The 18,782-nt window shown below is 37.5% G+C and overlaps 1 protein-coding gene across 1 annotated transcript in view; it reads left to right on the top strand.

Annotated features, from left to right (window-relative positions):
- Positions 1-1,456: 1,456 nt before the first annotated feature.
- LOC139320760 (kelch-like protein 2) overlaps positions 1,457-18,782 on the top strand; it is a 32,346-nt gene continuing 15,020 nt past the window's right edge. The window contains exons 1-5 of the mRNA XM_070949199.1: positions 1,457-1,522; positions 4,619-4,744; positions 7,247-7,353; positions 11,847-11,968; positions 16,628-16,790. Of these exons, the coding sequence (XP_070805300.1) occupies positions 1,494-1,522; positions 4,619-4,744; positions 7,247-7,353; positions 11,847-11,968; positions 16,628-16,790 (547 nt within the window). The 5' untranslated portion in view covers positions 1,457-1,493. The remainder of the gene's footprint in view (positions 1,523-4,618; positions 4,745-7,246; positions 7,354-11,846; positions 11,969-16,627; positions 16,791-18,782) is intronic.

Here is an 18,782-nt window from a genome sequence, read left to right as displayed (position 1 = left end):
GCTCATTGCACGTATCTGGCCCAAGGGTCGTAGTTCGAGGACCTCTGATTTAGTGCCATATAAAAAATGCAAATAATTTTCTGTGGACCACCAAAATTTTCTCACGGACCACCAGTTGGTGACCGCTGGACTAGATGACCTCCAAGATTCCTTCCAACTCTGCAACTGTTACAAATATATATCGGCTGATGGCCCCCAGGAAGAGAGCGTTCTCTGTGGGAGCCCCGACCCTCTGGAATGATTTGCCCACCGAGCTCAGGACAGCCCCCGACCTCCTTTCCTTTCCTTCTTTCGTGAGTTGAAGACGTGGCTCTTTCGTCAACTTAACTGATCCGTTATGGGTGTACATTGTTATAAATTTTAAATTGTTTTAATTGGGTTGTTGATTTTAATTTTATTGTGGATTTGTATTGGATATTGTTTTTGTAAGCCGCCCTGAGTCCCTCGGGAGAATGGCGGCATATAAATCGCAAGAAAGAAAGAAAGAAAGAAAGAAAGAAAGAAAGAAAGAAAGAAAGAAAGAAAGAAAGAAAGAAAGAGGGAGGGAGAGAGAAAGAGAAAGAGAAAGAAAGAGAAAGAGAAAAAGAAAAAGAAAGAAAGAAAGAAAGAAAGAAAGAAAGAAAGAAAGAAAGAAAGAAAGAAAGAAAGAGGGAGGGAGAGAGAAAGAGAAAGAGAAAGAGAAAAAGAAAGAAAGAAAGAAAGAAAGAAAGAAAGAAAGAAAGAAAGAAAGAAAGAGGGAGGGAGAGAGAAAGAGAAAGAGAAAGAGAGAAAGAAAGAAAGAAAGAAAGGAAGGAAGGAAGGAAGGAAGGAAGGAAGGAAGGAAGGAAGGAAGGAAGAAAAAGAGCTCCATCACGTTGGCTGCCCTAGTCCCAGGACTCCCGTCCCTGCTCATTGCAAAACGCTAGAAGTTACTTAAAACCTTTGGAGGGACCTGCTGTGAAGAAAGACATCCTTCAAAACAGTCATTTCAAAACGGCACAGAGAACCGTGCTTAGTCCCCAATGGGGCTTCCGGGCTTCCCACCACTGCCTTCCCAGTAACCGCCCCAACACCAGCTGCTTCTGTTGCAAACCCCGTTCTCGCGCGCCCCTTAAGACAGGCGGCGGAGGGGGAGGGGGAAGACGTCGGAGTCCGTCCTACAACCCCCCCCACCCCATTACGTGTTGACGTCACATTTCTTCGGGGAAGAAGAGGATAAATCGGCTTAAGCCTGTCCAGACCCCGGAAGTCGAGGTTTGGCAGGCTGGAGGAGACCGTGTGGAGCGTGAGTCGGTGCTAACATTTGGCTCCGCTGGAGCGGAGGAAGGAAACGATCGTCGGTTGCGCCGGGGCTGCGTTCTACGGAGAGGCTGGGCTGATTGAATCCAGGAAAGTCTTGCCGCTCCCTGGGCTTTCTGCCGGGAGAGTCCCAGCTTTTGCGGCTGGAATGGTGCTGGCGCCGGCGTTCGGTGCTTGCGTTCTTCGGAGGGAGCAGCCCGAGCGGAAGAGCCGCGATGGAAATGCTGCTGCTGCAACCCTTGGGGTGAGCCTCCCGTTTGATCTCTTCTTGATGTGTCGGATTCAAAGCCCATCGTCCTCCCCCCCCCACCAGGCTGGCTGAAAGTGATGGGAGTTGGAGTCCAGAGCACCCCCGATTGAAGAGGACTGCTAGATAAGTGAAGGTGGACCGTGCGCCCTCCTAATATCCTCAGGTTTCTGGAGAGAATTGCCCCTTTGCAAAAAAAATAAATAATAATAATAACCTTCGAACAGGCCTTGGTCCTATTACCCGACTGGAACATCTCGTTTGTTATTGGAACCTACGTGCCAATAATCCAACCGTATTCTGAACATGTACAGAGGGCATTTCTTTTTTTTATGGTAGCTATGGTAAAAACAGCAGCTCATTTCTGGGGGGTGGCGAATTTGGTCACTCTGCCTGGAAGGGCTGTTTCCAGCCCCGTTATCTTTAGGGTTTGTCTGTGGTTAGCTTGAAGTTAGAAAACTACAGAACAAACAGCCAGGGAGGGATCCTCCTTTCGCATCTCATATACTGTATTCCAAAACAGGGCCTTGAAATTCCAAGCAGCTTCTGAATGAGTTGTGGCTTAGTTGAAGATTTGGATTGCTTTAACCAAAGTAGGCAGCATATTTTAAGTAAGAGCAGCTTTTAGGTAGGCTGTCTTTTACTTTGGTTATCCTTGTCCTAGTTAAGCAATCTTAAGTATTTGAGGGTCAACTGAGACTCTAACAAAAGAGCCTCCGGAGATTAATGCAGATTAATCCTCGTTTGCTACTTTCCTTCGCAATGGAGAAAAAATACTTTTTCATTCTAGTCACAATTCGAATAACAAATAATGACAGTTGAATACTATAGCTGCATGCTCAAAATTGACGGCTGAAATGAATTTACTCTGTCATTTGGAATATCTGTCATTCTTGGTTTTGTCCAATAATAATGATTACAGTGGATGAATAAGCCAAAAGCACCTGATGTGTTTGTATTCTTTTAAACAGAAGAATTGAAGGTGAATATTTCTGCATTGGGGGTTTTCAATTTTAAAAAGTTCTAGGAAAAGTGGAGATTCATGACTAAAGAACTCTACCTGCACATGTGATGTTACTTTTAACTTAGTTTTTTAAAAGTAAGCTTTTTCTTGGGGTCTGGGCCAACAGGTATTGGATGAGGATGGCAAGGAAAAGAGCTTTCCCATGATGGCACCTTAACTTTGGGATTCTTTCCAATGCTTATTAAGATTTAAGAGCCTGACCTAATTTGCCTTATGTGTCCAGATGTTAAATGATTCAGTGAACCTGAAGCTGTTTTTAAATATTTTATTGTTGCAAATGCTGCTTATTTTATGATGTGTCATTTTAGAGGCAATGTATTAATGTTATTGTAGACTACAATACTTAAAAAAACAAATTTGGAACATATAGCGCTTTCACTACGATCTTCCGAATTTGTCCACCAGTTGCATGTACCTGTTCTACTGGGCAGCTAACTATATAATTTTTTTTTACATAAATTGAGCCACATTTTATTAATTTTTTTGCTACGTGGTGTTCTTTCCAAAACTATTTTTTTCCCTCTGATTCTAATCACATTTTCTATTGGCTTCAGGTCTGACATGTATTTTGTAAAAGTTTAGGAAAACCTTCCCTGATATGGTTTTCCTCAAATAGATTAGATTGTAACTCCAATTAACTATTGAGCATGTGACTAGTGACTCTAGAATAATAGGCACTTTAGTGGCATTAAGCTTGAAAAAATTAGGGATTGTTCTGGTCATTTCAGTGACATGGAGAGAAAGGAATTGCAGAAGCTTCTTTCTCACTTGAAGGGAATGTAGAATTAAGTTGGCATTAATGAGTTATCTGAACTGTTAAATTACAGTACACTTTTTAAAACTCTATCCAAGTTTGGTCCCCAGGAAAACCTAAAGTGTTAGGAAAATTACATTTGAAATTAAATGTTAAACTGGGATAAAACAGTCCCAATGTTTGTTTTTTGAGTAGTGTCTTCTGTGAAAGGTAGCGATATATGATAATATCAATCTTTTATGTTTAGGATAATCAACATGTTGTTTGGAGAATTATGAAAGAACAGTATTTCTGTATTAGAACCTTGGGCAGTCAATTGCAGTATCTCAGCACAATCAAACTGGAGGTGCAACAAAGGACATAACTAATTGTATAAAGCTCTTGCACGTTTCTCATGTCCACCAGTTACATGTGTAGTTGCTGTCTTCTAGTATTAGTTCTAGTCTGATTTTAAGGAATTTGCTCATTCTGAACATAGGGATCAGCAGGATAAAATGCTGGCTATTTTAAAAACAAACATCTGGAAATGTTAAATTGTTTATCAGGCCAGAATAGTGAGTATATAGGGAAGTGGTTGCCAATTATGCTTTAGTTTCATTTTTAAAAAATCATGGAATTGTTTTAAGAAGAGATTTAAGGCCAATATATGGGAAAACTACATATTTTAATAAGATACAAAGTTATTCTAAATCTTCACCAAGCCCATGACTTTCAGGCATGCTGAATTAAAATTTCCAGTATTTCCCATCATGCCAATGGCCAATGATCATGTGGACTGACTATTCTGAAAGATACAGTTGAATACATAGAATATATCAAGTTGGGAAAAGTTGTTCTTTCCTTATTAATAGTTTCAGTTACAGAAACCATTTGATAAAGAAGATATTTTAATAATCAGCTTTGCAATGACAAATGATGCTTCACCTTTTTTACTGTATGCTGTTAGCACTAACTTCAGTTTAGTGCATTTCAATATGTCTTTAATTGTAGTTACTTCAGCCTCTTAGCAATAATTTAATCATTGTGGATGTTTAAATTTAGGGCTTTTCCTAGTTTGAATTTCACTTGGGAGTTGAGTTGTTCATTCCAAAGCTTAAAGGCATAGTCAAGTCAAAGCTATACAGAGTTGCAGAACTGTAAGTGAATGTAGATATTACAAGCTTTTGTGTCATTTCAGTCAAGGACTCTAAAGCAGCTTATAAGGCTATATAACAATATTGTGGAACAATAAAAGCATAAATAAACTATCAGTTTAGCATTAGTAATTAAGTTGGTTGCAAACTCTCATGGTTAACAAATCTTTTTTCTTTTTCAGATGTACCAAATTATGCCAGCAGAAACCTCTGGATTTGAAAGATGATAATACTGAAAAACACTGTCCTGTTACAGTGAATCCTTGGCACATGAAGAAAGCCTTTAAAGTTTTGAATGAATTAAGAAGGTATTGTTCTTGAAAAGCAGGCAGTGTCTTCAGTAGTTTTCCAGATTTTGCTCTTATTGGAATACAACATTGAATATGAAATTGCATTATTTAAATAAGATGCTGGGTTGGCCATTTCATTTTATATAATTGTTATTTTTTTTTTCCTCCAGAGCTGTTCAATAAGAGTTTGAAGGGGAAACTTTGAGTTGCAGAAATTCCAGCTCTTTATTAATGATAAATCTGTTTTCAAATGTTGGTATATGATGTGGATTAAGGTTATCATATCATTCCCCCACTCCTGAAAAATTATCTTTCTTAGGAAAGTATCCTGGGACGATAAGATATGTGGATAGGCAATGATGGGGCTTAAAACCTAACCCATAAGGATGGGATTTTCTCCTTTTAGGGTGGTGTCTCCTTTTTAGGGACAAAGTGGTAAAATACTACTGGACCACTATTGGGTCATTATTCCACTAACTGTGCTCCTGTCCACTGCTTTGTAGGTGCTGCTATTTAACTTTTTCTTCACTGTCCTGTTCTTTCATAACTTGAACAATATAGGCTTGTGTCTCTCATATCTCCTGTGCCCCCACTCTTTCACTTGTTTTGGCATATGACTAAAGAAACTAGTCATTTTTGTTGTTATGCCATTTATTTTAAATGTTTCTTCCTAATGATCGATAAGCTGGTAGCTTTAATATGTTGAGATCTGGCCACCAGATTTTCCTGTATTGCTGAAAAGGGAAAGCTAAGTATGAGCAATATAGCATAAAGTACACACCCACATGATATCTATCATAATCACAAAAAGTTTTTCAGAAAGCAAATTGTTTGAAAATTGTTGTCCAGTGTTTGTTCTAAAAATGTATTGGGCATTCTGGTCTAGATTTTTGGAAATTCAACCCAGCCTATTCAGAGGGAACTAGAGCATTCTTGGATGAAGATCTTGGCGTGCTTGATTCTTGACTAGTTAAATGTACATGGGATTTATGCTATTCTTCCAACATGGTTCTCTGAAAAATTAGAATAATGGCTCCAATTAACATTGCAACTTCTGCATGAAAGCCACGGTGAGCCAGACATGAGTTTTGGAGCAGGGTGGTGTTGCAATGGAGATTAGAGTGGGATGCAGAATCCTGGCTGTTGAAATTTTCTCTGGATCTTTGAAATAGCCCATGTGATTCCATACAGCTGCTCCTTGCAAGTAAACCACAGAAATCATTATACTTAAATTATATACTTGGTGGAATGAAGAGGAAAGCGACTTTTTTCTTTTTTTCCACATTTTTTATATTTTTGTAATTTATATAACCTTTATTCTTTTTATTGTAGTCTTTAATAACTTTTTTGAAAACATAATACCAAGAACTTCTATTCATCAAAATTAATAGATGTGAACTTGTACAAAATCCTGAAGAGGTTTACTCCCACAAAACTATTTAGAATACAGTGATGAGATCCTCTGTTCTGGAGCTGTCTTATTTGTTCATTATACTGAATGCAATATCAATTTATGCTTTACAATTAGAAACCAAACTAAATTTTAGCTACTTGCTGTTAACACTTCATTTTTTATCATTATTCAGTCATAACAAGATTTAATCATATCAATAACCCTAATTCCTTGAGTTACTTCCTAATGAACACGATTAGAAAAATGATGTTAAGCAAAATGATTTCACAACCTAACATTTCGTTGCAAATTGAAGATGAAAATTGGCTTTCTTAACTGGCCTGGCACTGCATTGTTTCAAGAGTTATATTATATCAAGGAATTATCAAGGTATATTATCAAGGAATAAAAGTTTTCTATGAAATCGTACTGTAAAACTCATTTTTACAGTACGTTACATTTTTACAGGACCTTACAGTGTAAGGTCCTGCCTCTCATCACCGTTCAAGGAAGTACGAACTCTTGAAATAGCAGAATTTCAAAAGGAAGCTTTTATTGAAAGGAAGTGATTGCAAGACAAAAGCAAAGCAGGCTCTAAGCTCCCCTTAGGCAATTCCATTAGGATAAAGGAGTTAGAAACCCCTCCCCTCGGTCCAGTGTTGAATGAGTCAATCCACAGGTGCGAAGATATTGTGAAAATGGTCGTCCTGGGAAGGAGATAAGGAACTATTCCCAGGCACTTCTTTCAGGACGCTTCAGAACTCAGACCAAATAGATGGCCCTCCCCCCCCCCCCCCTTACACATTCCCTAGAGGTAAATCAAAGCACAGGGCAGATAGGTGTCAGAGTAGGGGTTATAAACTAAGGGATTACAGGATATGTAGGAAACAGAAAGAGTGTAACAAGTGAATAAATGATCCAGGCCCCACTCCCCACAGAAATGGCAGTATCAGGATAGTCATCTGATAGTAAGTCTATTTCTTTACCACTTGAAAACTTCTGCTATTACAGGTAGCCCTCGATTTACGACTGCAATTGGGGCCAGAATATGCACAATAGTTAACTAACCAGGCTATGATTATCTTTCCTGTGATCTAAGGTTATTTTTGTTCTGTTTTTCTTAATAGTCAAAACCTATTATGTGATGTGACAATAGTAGCTGAAGACATGGAAATTGCAGCTCATCGAGTTGTATTAGCAGCTTGCAGTCCATATTTTCTTGCAATGTTTACAGGTACCTGTTTTTCTTGTTTCTTGCAGCTGAACTATCAGTCAATTTTGAAAGGCATAAGCATAATGGCTATTTCCTCAGGATGCTATTGTGCTGTATGTAAATATGCACAGTGTATGTAAAACACTTTAATAAATAAACTTTGTTCTTGAAGCTGATTCCTAGAAATAAAAGCTGCACTTTGGGAGGTATATTCTTGCTAGTACTGTTATCCTTGGTGTTACCATTAGTTGGTAAACTGTATTCTGTAAACTGCTGAACTAAAAAGCTGTAGTATACACACACACACACACACACACACACACACACAAAAGCTGATAATCCGACGGTGCCTGGGTATTTCTTTATCCCATTCCTGAAATTGCTTGAGGCATTCCAAAGTTATGCTGGAACACACACACACACACACACACACACACACACACACACACACACACCCCTAAGAGTGCTAGGGGTGTCTTACCCCCACAGTATTTGTTTCCAGATAGTAAGTCATTTGTGTACCATGTTTGGTCGGCATTCCAGAGTTATGCTGGAACATACATACACACACACACACACACACACACACACACACACCAGGGAGCCATTGAGAAAGGCATTTCTTCCCCCTACTCACATGCCCATCATCCCTGCCCTCTGCCTTCCCCCTCCCATGCACTCCTCTTTCCTGCCCTGTGTATGAAGGGAACATCAGGCGCTTCCCTGGGTGAACATCATGGCTGGCTTTCCAGAGGAAGCTGCAAAGGAACTGACACACAAACAATTGCCGCTCTAGAACACCGCACTCACTCTCCTTAATGGCCCAGGTGTTCCAGAGATGCTGGAACACACACACATATACACCAGGGGTATCTTAGACACCCCCCCTCCCCAGTATTTGTTTCCAGAGGGTAAGTCATCTGTATACCAAGTTCGGTTGAAATTGCTCGAGGCATTCCAGAGTTATGCTGGAACATACATATATGCATGCATGCATGCATACATACATACATACATAGAGCCTTTTTTTATATATATAGAAGATTATACACACACACACACACTGTGTTTCTTCAAAAGTAAAACCTGGTCTTATTTTCTTTTGACCCTTCGCCCTTCCCCCCCCCCACTTCGCCTCCTCACCTCATGTTGTCCTCACTGCAAGTGACATGGTGGGGACCAGCCGTGCATGCACTTAAATAGGGCCAAATTTTGGGAGTACGGCTTAATTTTAACACATGCTCACAAAACAGTGCTGGGCCTTCTTTTTGGGGTGGGTCATGTTTTAGGAGAAACATGGTGTGTGTGTATGTGTGTGTGTGTTTGTGTATGTACCTCTTAGTTAACAAGTATAATATTCTTCATCCCATTACATCTTTTAATATTATATCCAATCTGATTACCAGCAAATCTTTCCGTACTAAAATATTAAATATATAAAATGCAACAAGCATATCCTGACTCTAAACTGTAACAAAATCCCATTTCAAAAGCATAAAATAGTCCTTTTATGCTAATATAAACATAACAAAACAAAACCAAAGTTTAACATTACAAACATAGACCATTTCTCTATTACAAAAGACAAGCTCCAATACAGAACATGCTCCCATACCAAACACCAACAATTCCTGTGCCAAATAACAAAAGCCTGTGCCAAATAACAATTTATACCATTCACAAAAACAATTTCAAAACTACAAAAAATTTACATGTCAAAAATGTAAAGTAATCTCCGTATTCTAATATAAAAATCTAAAATTCAGCATAACAGAGAAAAATAATTTCTCCTTCAAAGAGAAAAATATACCAAACTTTCTTATTTTGAATAAAAAGTTATTTGTCTAAAACTAAAATACATAAACATACACAAAAATATTGTTTATGTATTAACATAAAGTTTTCTACACATGTATATATGTTTAACACTGTAATAAGTGTAAGCAAACCCAGGATATCACATTTTTCAATTAAGATACCAGTAATTGGAAAAAGAGCCACATAAAATGACAACATATTCCATTTTATCCCTGGTCAAATAAACTGACTTTGGAGTCCTTATTGCATTCAGATAGTTATTATTTCTTATTGCAAATTTCTTCAGTACTTTAATCAATCTCTCTCGTGGAATCCAACAAAATGAAATTATTCCAATTGCTCTCTGGAATTATTATTTTTATCTTTTTCTTTAAAAGTTAAGACTTTCCCATACAGTTGTTTTGTTTTGTTTTATATCTTATGACACATTCTTATTCAGAGTTTCCTTCATATTTTTCTTCGATAGATTTTCTTGTTCTGTAACATTTTCTTCTGGTAACATTGTTTCTGAGAAGACAAAACATAGCTGATATAATTGAATCAGATTGTTGATGCAGATCTCATCCCTCAAAGATGTCTCCAAATACCATAATAAGTTTCTCTTGTTATGTCTTAAATCTGAAAAGCATTTTTCCCCACAAACATGCATTCTTTAAAAATAATTTTGAAGCCTTAATATTCAAAATCCAATGTTTCAACATTTTATGAGCCCTTATTTCTATCTTGTTTTGTGTTTTGCTCTTTGTTTGGATTATAAAAATAGATCTTCATATTCTTATATTAAGGTTTGAAGGCATTCACTCATATTTCCAGCCTTGTCATTCTTAACTTCTTTGAAGCTTTTAATAGACAATTTTCAGAGGTAATTAGTAAAGGAAGTGAACAAACTTTTTTTCCTTTTGAAAAAAGCTGTTTGCAGCTGGAGTAATTATGGCCAATTTCCCAATTTCCCAATTTCCCAATTATCCCTTTTCCAGAAACTACCATCTTATAGTTTTTTCATGAGGGGCAACCATAAGAAAAAACAGCTTGGATGATCTCACCTTTTTTTTTATCTACAAATGTTAAAATGTCCACAAACATTGGCTCCACTTTTCCACAGAACTGCCTTCACAGAACTATCTTCTCCCAGAAAATCCAAAAAGTATTTTTCATTCATCTTGTGAGTAATAGCTTCTCCTGAACCAAATGCCTCTTTTTAAAAAACAAGTCTTCTGTTTCAAACGGTAATTAATTCTGGCTGCTGCATTTCCTAAAAGGTATTTAGATAAAAATGTAAAATGTTAGATTCTCGTTAAGGATAGGTAATTTCTGCTCTTCTGAGATGTGTATAAATAAAAGTAACTAAGTGTAATGACAGGTGGTCAGAGTAGCCGATTAACTCTCTGCTTCACTTTGAACCCTCATATAACAGCTTTAAAAGCAAATGAATATATTATTTAAAACAGTAGTGAAAGAGAAGGATAAAATTGCATCAGTACCACAGCAGTTTTATGTTCTCTCTGTTCCACCTTTCATTGTGATTTGACAACAGGTCCTGATGTCATAGTAGTCTTGCAGGCAAAGTGTTGGCAGCTGTCACATAAGGAGAGATATGGAAATTAATGTTCTGCTCAGAAAAAAAGTGAGATGTCAGATCTGGTTAGTTTGGGAATCAGCCAACTTCTGATGTTATAAAGCTAGAGAAGGATTTAGTATTGCTTGAAGTTCAAGCTGCTTTTTAAAACATTAGATATTGCAGGCATTTTCCATTGTTAACCAATAGATTTGGGATATACATCAGGTCCCTAGAGCTGAGATTTGCTTTAAATTCTCTTTTCTAAACATTCATTCTGGCACTACAGATAGTCCTATTCTAATCTCCACGAATTGAAAAGGTGTCTTTTTATATTGCAAAGAGATGATATTGTTTTATATTACAATAAATCAAAATGCTGTTAATATTAATCCTCTCGATTAATGCTTACAATTTATTTTGATCTTTTTTTTAAAAAAAAAAAATAACTTTACATATAAAATGAATTGACCAAATTAGTGTACATTCCACTATTTATTAAACTCTGCTTTTTCCATATACTGTATGGAATCACATATATCACAACTGGCAGCTACTGGCAGCCAGACTACTCTAGATTTTCCTGGCTTTCAGAACACATGGCAACGATGCTGGTCTATATGCCATATGATTGATTGATAAATGCATAAATAAAAATCATAATATAAAATATATATGTAAGTCCAACTCGGTGCTTAAACTTCCAAGCAATCAAGTTATGAACAACAGTGAAACATATATGAACTCAGCCTTTCAAAATATTTATGTAATTTGAACAGGAGGTAAATTAAGTTTGATTACTGCTTTTTAATTCCAGATTTATTTAGTATTTCAATTTCAAGATTGTTTATCCTTGTAGAATAATGCTTGAGAATCAGCTTATTTCTCTTCCTCAATAAAATAAAGACCTTTTTTGGTCCCTGGCATTTTTTAATTATGGTTGTACAAAATTAGAAATTATGAAAGATGTCAAAAATTCTGAAAGGCATTCAGTACCTCGTGGCTGGTACTTTGGTACCCATGGATATTATTTCCTCTTTTATTACTGTAGGATTACTTTTTTTTTTTTTGCTCCCTAATAAGATCTCTTTGCAGCATGTTTATTCTACTTGCCAGTGTTTGAATTAAATCTCTTTTGCAGGTGAAATGAGTGAAAGTCAAGCAAAGAAAGTTCGAATCAAAGAAGTTGATGGTTGGACCCTTAAGATGCTCATTGAATACATTTACACTGGGGAAATTACAGTTACAGAAGAAAACGTACAGGTGAGTGAGATGATGATATTTATTGATCATAAAACATGTGTGATCATAAAACACATATTCTCTCTCTGGTTCTGGTGAGGATAATATTTATTTCTTACATATGAATGAAAAATGAGCACTTTTTAGCAATATTTCTGTTGTCTTCTTGCCCTATTATAACATAAAATAATCAATGAGCATCTTGCTTATACTTGCATTTAAAAAGACCTGCTGAGTTTTAAAGTCCTTGACAAAGTACACTGAATTATATCAAGCAAATGTAACAGAAAAGGTTAGGGTTAGAAACCCTGGGAAAGCTAAACAAATCCATTGTTTGAAGAATACATATTAATCCAGAGGTGGGCTGCTGGGGGTTCACAGGAATTTGGGAGAACCTCTACCTAAGATTCTGTGCAGTTTGGAGAACCCCCAAATTCCACACCTGGCTGGCCTCACCACTCCCAGGAGTCCCCACGCGTCCCGTTTTGGATGCAGATAAGTGCAGGGCGCATGCAGAGGCTCGGGGAGGAAAAATGGGCCTCCAGAGCCTGGGGAAGCCGTTTTCACCTTCCCGGAGACTCAAGGAAAGTCTCTGGAGCCCGGGGAGGGCAGAAAGCCCTCCCCCCACTCTGGTGCAGGAGGCTGACTAGGCCACATCCACCAAGGCCACATCAACCAAGCAACCAGGCAGAGAACCCCTTGCTAAAATTTTTGAAGCCCACCCCTGTATTAATCTATTTTCATTTAAGACTATACTTATATCTACAATAACAGAATTTCCTAATGCAAAAGTGGACACATTTTATATCATAGTAAATAAATGAACAGTACATTTATGTGCATACTTCGTGAAACCATTGTGCATAAGCTCTCAGTGTAGATACAAACAACAAAGTGATATAAGATATCAATAGGAAAAGGTAATAGGAAAGATGAGAAGGATAATAGTAATACAGCCCTATCACATGGGTAAATAAGTTTAGGCATAAAACAGTGCTGTGGAAGTTAGAAATTTAGCAGAGTGATGGCATGGGGGGAAAACTGTCTTTGTGTCTAGTAGTTTTGGCATGCAAGGTCCTATAGTGGCATCCTGAGGGGAGAAGTTTAAACAGTTTATGTTCAGAATGTGAGGGGTCCATATCAGTGGTGGGTTGCTACCAGTTTGCACTGGATTGGGTGTGTCACTGCGTTTTTGTATTTGTCAGCTGGGCTTCCATTCTGAGATTTACGGTAGACTGATTTGACTCTTATCTCAGAAGCCACCACGCATGTCCACATTCTTTCTTCCACATTCCTTCACTTTCTTCTAACTTTCTTTGTTCGCCTGCCAAGAGGCAAGGCAGGAACGCTGCCAAGATGTAATTAATTAGCTAGTAAGACCGTTTTTACTTCTTTATAATAAAATGTGTTTATTAGAATATATCTCGGGTTTATTTTCTTAAAGTATACTTCAAGGAAAGGTCACGATCCATTCTCTAATCAAGGTGCAATTACCCAAAAGCAGAATGGGATTAATTGCCACCCTGACAGGGCGAACCGGTAGCGGCGGGGACGGGAGACTCTGCCCACCTGTCCGGATGCTTCTGTGCATGCACAGAAGCACTGTGCGCGTGCACAAGCGCACACACAAGCACAAGTGAACTGGTAGCGATGGGATTTGGAACCCACCCCTGGTCCATAGATATTTCCTTAGCCCGCTTTCTGACTCATGTAGTATACAGATCCTCAATGGAAGTCAGGCTGGTTGCAATTGTTTTTTCTGCAGTCCTAACTATATCCATTGAAGTCTGTACCTGTCTTGTTTAGTTGCTGTACCAAACCAGTTACAGAAGCGCAAATGACATACTCAATAATTCCTCTGTAGAGCTGTATCAGCAGCTCCTTGGGCAGCCTGAGGTTTCTGAGTTGGACTCAAGAAGAATATTCTTGTATTTGCAGACTGATCCGCAAAAAAATAAGATAAAAGAGAAAATTGAGCTAATAAAACATAAACTAAATCTAATAGTACAAGATGAAATGACACGAAAAATTAAAATGGTGAAACAAAACTTTTTTGAAAATGCAAATAAGCCAGGTAGATGGCTAGCATACAAGTTGAAAAAAGAGAAAGAGGAGAAAGTGATATACAAACTTGATAGATGAGAAGGGGACTCTTCACCACCAGAATGAAGATAAAAAGAAAATAATCCAGGAATTCTTTAGGAAACTTTACAGTCAAGAAAAAAAGTCAGAAGAGACAATAAAAACAATATTTGGAAAAAGCAGGTCTACCTAAAATACAGTGAGAGTAATACTAAACAAAAGAATAACGACAATGGAACTAACAGAAGCAATTAAAAGGCAAAAAAAAAAAAAAACAATAAAACACCTGGACCAGACGGGCTTCCAGCAGAACTCTATAAAAATTTACAAGAGGCACTAGGGTTGCCAATGCTGGAGATCTATAATGAAGTGCTGTTAAAGGCAAAACTCCCTAAAATGTGGACAGAAGCATACATTACGTTAATACCAAAGGAAGATTCAGATCCTCAACAAATAAAAAACTACAGACCAATATCCTTATTAAATGTAGACTATAAAATATTTGCATCTATAATTTCAGAGAGATTAAAAAGATTTCTAAACAAATTTATACACCCATATCAGAATGGTTTCCTACCTAAAAGACAATTGAAAAATAACATGAGGATTATTGTGAACGCATTGGAATATTATGAAGCTCATTCTGATCTTCTTGGATGCGCAAAAAGCCTTTGATAATATGAACTGGCAATTCATGACACTACAGCTACAAACCACACACACACACACAAACCGGAGTTTTTTGTGGTACTTTTATTCCTGGGGCTTGACTTTCTTCAGGATTGTTAAAGGGTTGTTTTAAGCTTTTTGGAGTATACTTCCAACACAGCTGGAACAGCTATTTACAGAAGGGTTGGCCTAGCCATAGAAGAAATGGCTGAGGGGCAGGATGCAAGTTTGGCCTTCTGTCTGATTTTTTTTACTGCCTTTCTGGGGGCATGTGATCTTTTCTTAAATCTGGATCATTACCTAAGGATATCTTGTGAGGTGAGTGAGACCAGCTGATATCTTTAAGTGGTGCAAATGGATCTAATGATTGCTTCTCTTGAGTGAGAAACTCTTCTTTGTCGGTTCACTGAGCACAGGAGTCTCTTGTCTATGGGGATTCTTCAATTAATCCAGTTCATGGTTGACCCAAAGATGCTTTTTTCAAGAGGCAACTGGACTTTCTTGGTTTCCAGAAAGTTCAGTTGCCTCTTGAAAAAGCACCCTTGGGACAGGAGTCTCTTGCATTGCTTCGGAGTGGGCAAGACACCTGATTGTTCATTGATGATAAGTGGATCCTCCTTCCAATTTGTTTTCGTTTTCTCTCATGATAATATGGCATAGTAACATGGCACCAATTGTAGAAAGTTAGCACCCACCCCTCTCCTAGAAGAATGAAATATTCTGAGAAATATTAAAAAGGAAGAATATATTTCCCTGAATGAGAAATGGAGAAACATGTTTTCTTAGAAGGAGAAAACAGCCCCCACCTTCCTTAATAGGCCACAGAAGATGTCAGCACTTAAGAGATAAAGAGATAGATAGCTATATTCATAGGCAAAAATTCCCTGCAGCAAGGTCTGAACAAAATCAGAATGGGATTAACCCTCACTCAAGATATTAATTTGTTAATTTGTCTCTTTAGCTCGGCATTTTCTAGCCCAAATATGCCCACCCACTTTCTGGAGAACTTAAATGACCTCTCTGCTAAAGGGTTTCACTTTATGAGCAAGAGTAACTTGGCTGCTGATAGTTAGCCTTGGTTTTTTAACTATTTTAATTCCTCAATGTGCTCTGGCAACCTGCCTGATTTGTAACTCCGGGTTGCAGGTATTGTTGAGGAAAAGGAAGGTATTCAAACAGAATGGTTTAGCTTTCCATGATGGCTGTGACTCATTGATCTTCAGTGTGTATTCTCCCATTTCTAATCAATGACTGGTATTTATGACAGCTTTTTGCAAGCAAAGAAGCTTTTTGTATTTTTGAACAGGTAATCCTTGACTTACAATGACCATTTTTCACACTTACATCTGTTGAAGCATCCCCACAATCACGAGAGGCCAGGCAAGGTGAAGCGCCTCTCGATGTCAGTGACATCAAGTTGGCCATGCCCACCGAGGCAGTCATTAGGGCAGAGAACCAGTTAAAAAATTTGCAGTTCACTACTGCGTGTTATGTTGCCGTCACATGAGGTTTTGCGATGTTTTCCCCCTTCGTGGAGCTGGGATGGGCATGGTCTACACGTGATGCATCCTGCCCGTAGGCCGCCAGTTTGACATCCCTGTCCTAGACTGAGTCCCTACTCACTAAAATGAAGAAATTATAGAGAAGCAAAGCACATGTACATGTATATCCTGATCTATTCTGATTCATTTGTCAAAACACAGCCTACAGTTTAAATAAATAGCCGTGTTACTGCTGTCCTTTTCTGTCAGTTCTTCATCACTACCCATTATGGTAAAGGTTCAAAACAGAATTAAGATTGAAGCATGATGAGAATTTAACTATTAGTTATATAATTACTTAACCTTTTACAGACTGTCTTAGACTTAGAAATTCCTTTTTTTTTACTTTTCTTGATGTTACTGACTCTCTTAATTTTGGTTATTGTAGGTACTACTCCCAGCAGCTAGTTTGTTGCAGCTGCAGGATGTAAAAAAAAGTTGCTGTGATTTTTTGGAAACTCAGCTTCATCCTGTCAACTGTTTGGGTATCCGAGCATTTGCTGATATGCATGCCTGCATTGAGCTTCTGAACAAGGCCAACACATACGCAGGCAAGTGGAAGTTCAATTCTAAAATTGAGGATTATGGTATTATTTTTAACTTTGGAGAAGCCTTTCCATATTGTTCACATGAAAAAGAATGTAAATTACAACGGAGAAATTAAAATTGTATGGATAACAAACAAAAATTGTTTTATGATTTGATATTAGCAAAGCAGCCAAGAGGCTGAATAAATTTCAAAAACTAAATTTTAAGATTAAAATAGATATTTAAACAAAGCAGTATTAAATCTTTGAAAACTGGCACCTTTTCCCTTTCTCAAAATATTAATGTAAGTAATACAATAGTAGGATTCAATTTGCCAGAATAAAAAGAATTATTGTTAATGTGGCAATTCAATAGACAGTAATTCAGTTTCCCAGATTACTTCAGCTAAAATAGCGATAATACAGCAAATGCAACTAATTTTTTATCTGGCCAGCTACCATTTCTGAGAAATGCTCTTCTTCATTGTACCGTCAAGGGCCTGTGTTGAGAATTATTCCCCTTGTATTAACCATGCATGTGTGCTTGCATCTGTGGAGTTCACTTTATGGAAAGCAATTATAATACACTTCATTTCATATGTTAATTTTACAGATAAAAAATACTATATGTTTAGACATACAGTACTTTTAATGGTGGGAAGGTAACAGCATTCTGTGCACCTTTGGTGTTTAGTCATACTGGCCACATGACCATGGAGACGTCTTTGGACAGCGCTGGCTCCTCGGCTTTGAAACGGAGATGAGCACCGCCCCCTAGAGTCAGGAATGACTAACACATATGTGGCAGGGGAACCTTTACCTTACCTTTACTTTACTTTTAATAATTGCTTCTAGTAAAGTAATTAGTTTAGTAATTACTTCTAGGAATATTTCCAGTTATGTATTGGTTGTTAATGTCTTTCCTTTGAGAAAATAGTGCATAATAATTTGAGGCATTATTATAAAAATGAGTTTCAGCCAATTGCGTTGTCTTCTAATATAGGTTTGTATTAGAAGACAACATTGCAAAACATTGTCTTCTAATACAAATTATGCAATTTGGCACATAAGCCTCTAGTTCTGCAACAATGGGAGATTGCACTGGCCCAGCTCAAGTAACCCCAACCAGATTATGGGAAATATGTTTGGGCTGGTACTCACATAATCCCCTGTCTTTGTGGGTGTCTATTTTCTTGAACTAGAAGGTACAAACAAGAATGATAATTAGCAACACTCCCTTCCCATATCTCCTACATACATGCAAGCACTACTATTTTAGCTACGTATTTATTGGCGTATATGCCCAAATACCAGAAATAGGGTGAATTGTGGAATTCTTTTCCACCAGATATCTGTCAAGTTCCTTCCCTTTCTTTGTTTAAACAATGATTTGAAATCTTTGTACATCAACTAGCAACCTGTGGAATGGTGCTCATAAGCTTGTGAATACATATGTGATCAGCTTTATTTTGTTTATATAATTTCTTGTATGATTTTACAGAATTGGAAGATCTGTTTTAAATTGGATATCGCTATTTTGATTTACCATGTTCTAATAGCCAACGTATCAAACTGTAGTGAAGATTAGAAGACTCTCATTTTAAAATTCTAGTTGCTGTTTTCTATTCTACTTACTTTCTATTTACACCTGAATACATTTTGTTAGCCATTTGTTTATATTATGCCTATTATTTTTACAAATAACTTTTACAAATACAAGGTGGCAAACATATCCAACACACCTTCTTCCTTCTATTTTCTCCACCAGAACAACTCTGTCAAGAGAGTTTGGCTAAGAAAGAGTGACTAGGCCGAAGTCACTCATTTGGTTTTCATGGCTAAAGCGGGACTTGAACTCACAATCTCCCACTTTCTAGCCTGGTGCCTTAACTACTAGACCAAGCTGCCTCTCAAATAATGTTGCCTTATTTATTTTATAACTTTATATGATTTTATAGCTATTCACCACATGCAGATGATTATGGGTGGCTTACAAAAACAAGCCCATCAAACATA

This window comes from Pituophis catenifer, unplaced genomic scaffold (assembly GCF_029215685.1).
Source record: "Pituophis catenifer annectens isolate HBS135680 unplaced genomic scaffold, rPitCat1.0.hap2 SCAF_8, whole genome shotgun sequence".
Lineage (NCBI taxonomy): Eukaryota > Metazoa > Chordata > Lepidosauria > Squamata > Colubridae > Pituophis > Pituophis catenifer.
The sequence above is the reverse complement of the archived record's forward strand: the minus strand, read 5'-3'. Positions and strand labels throughout refer to the sequence as shown.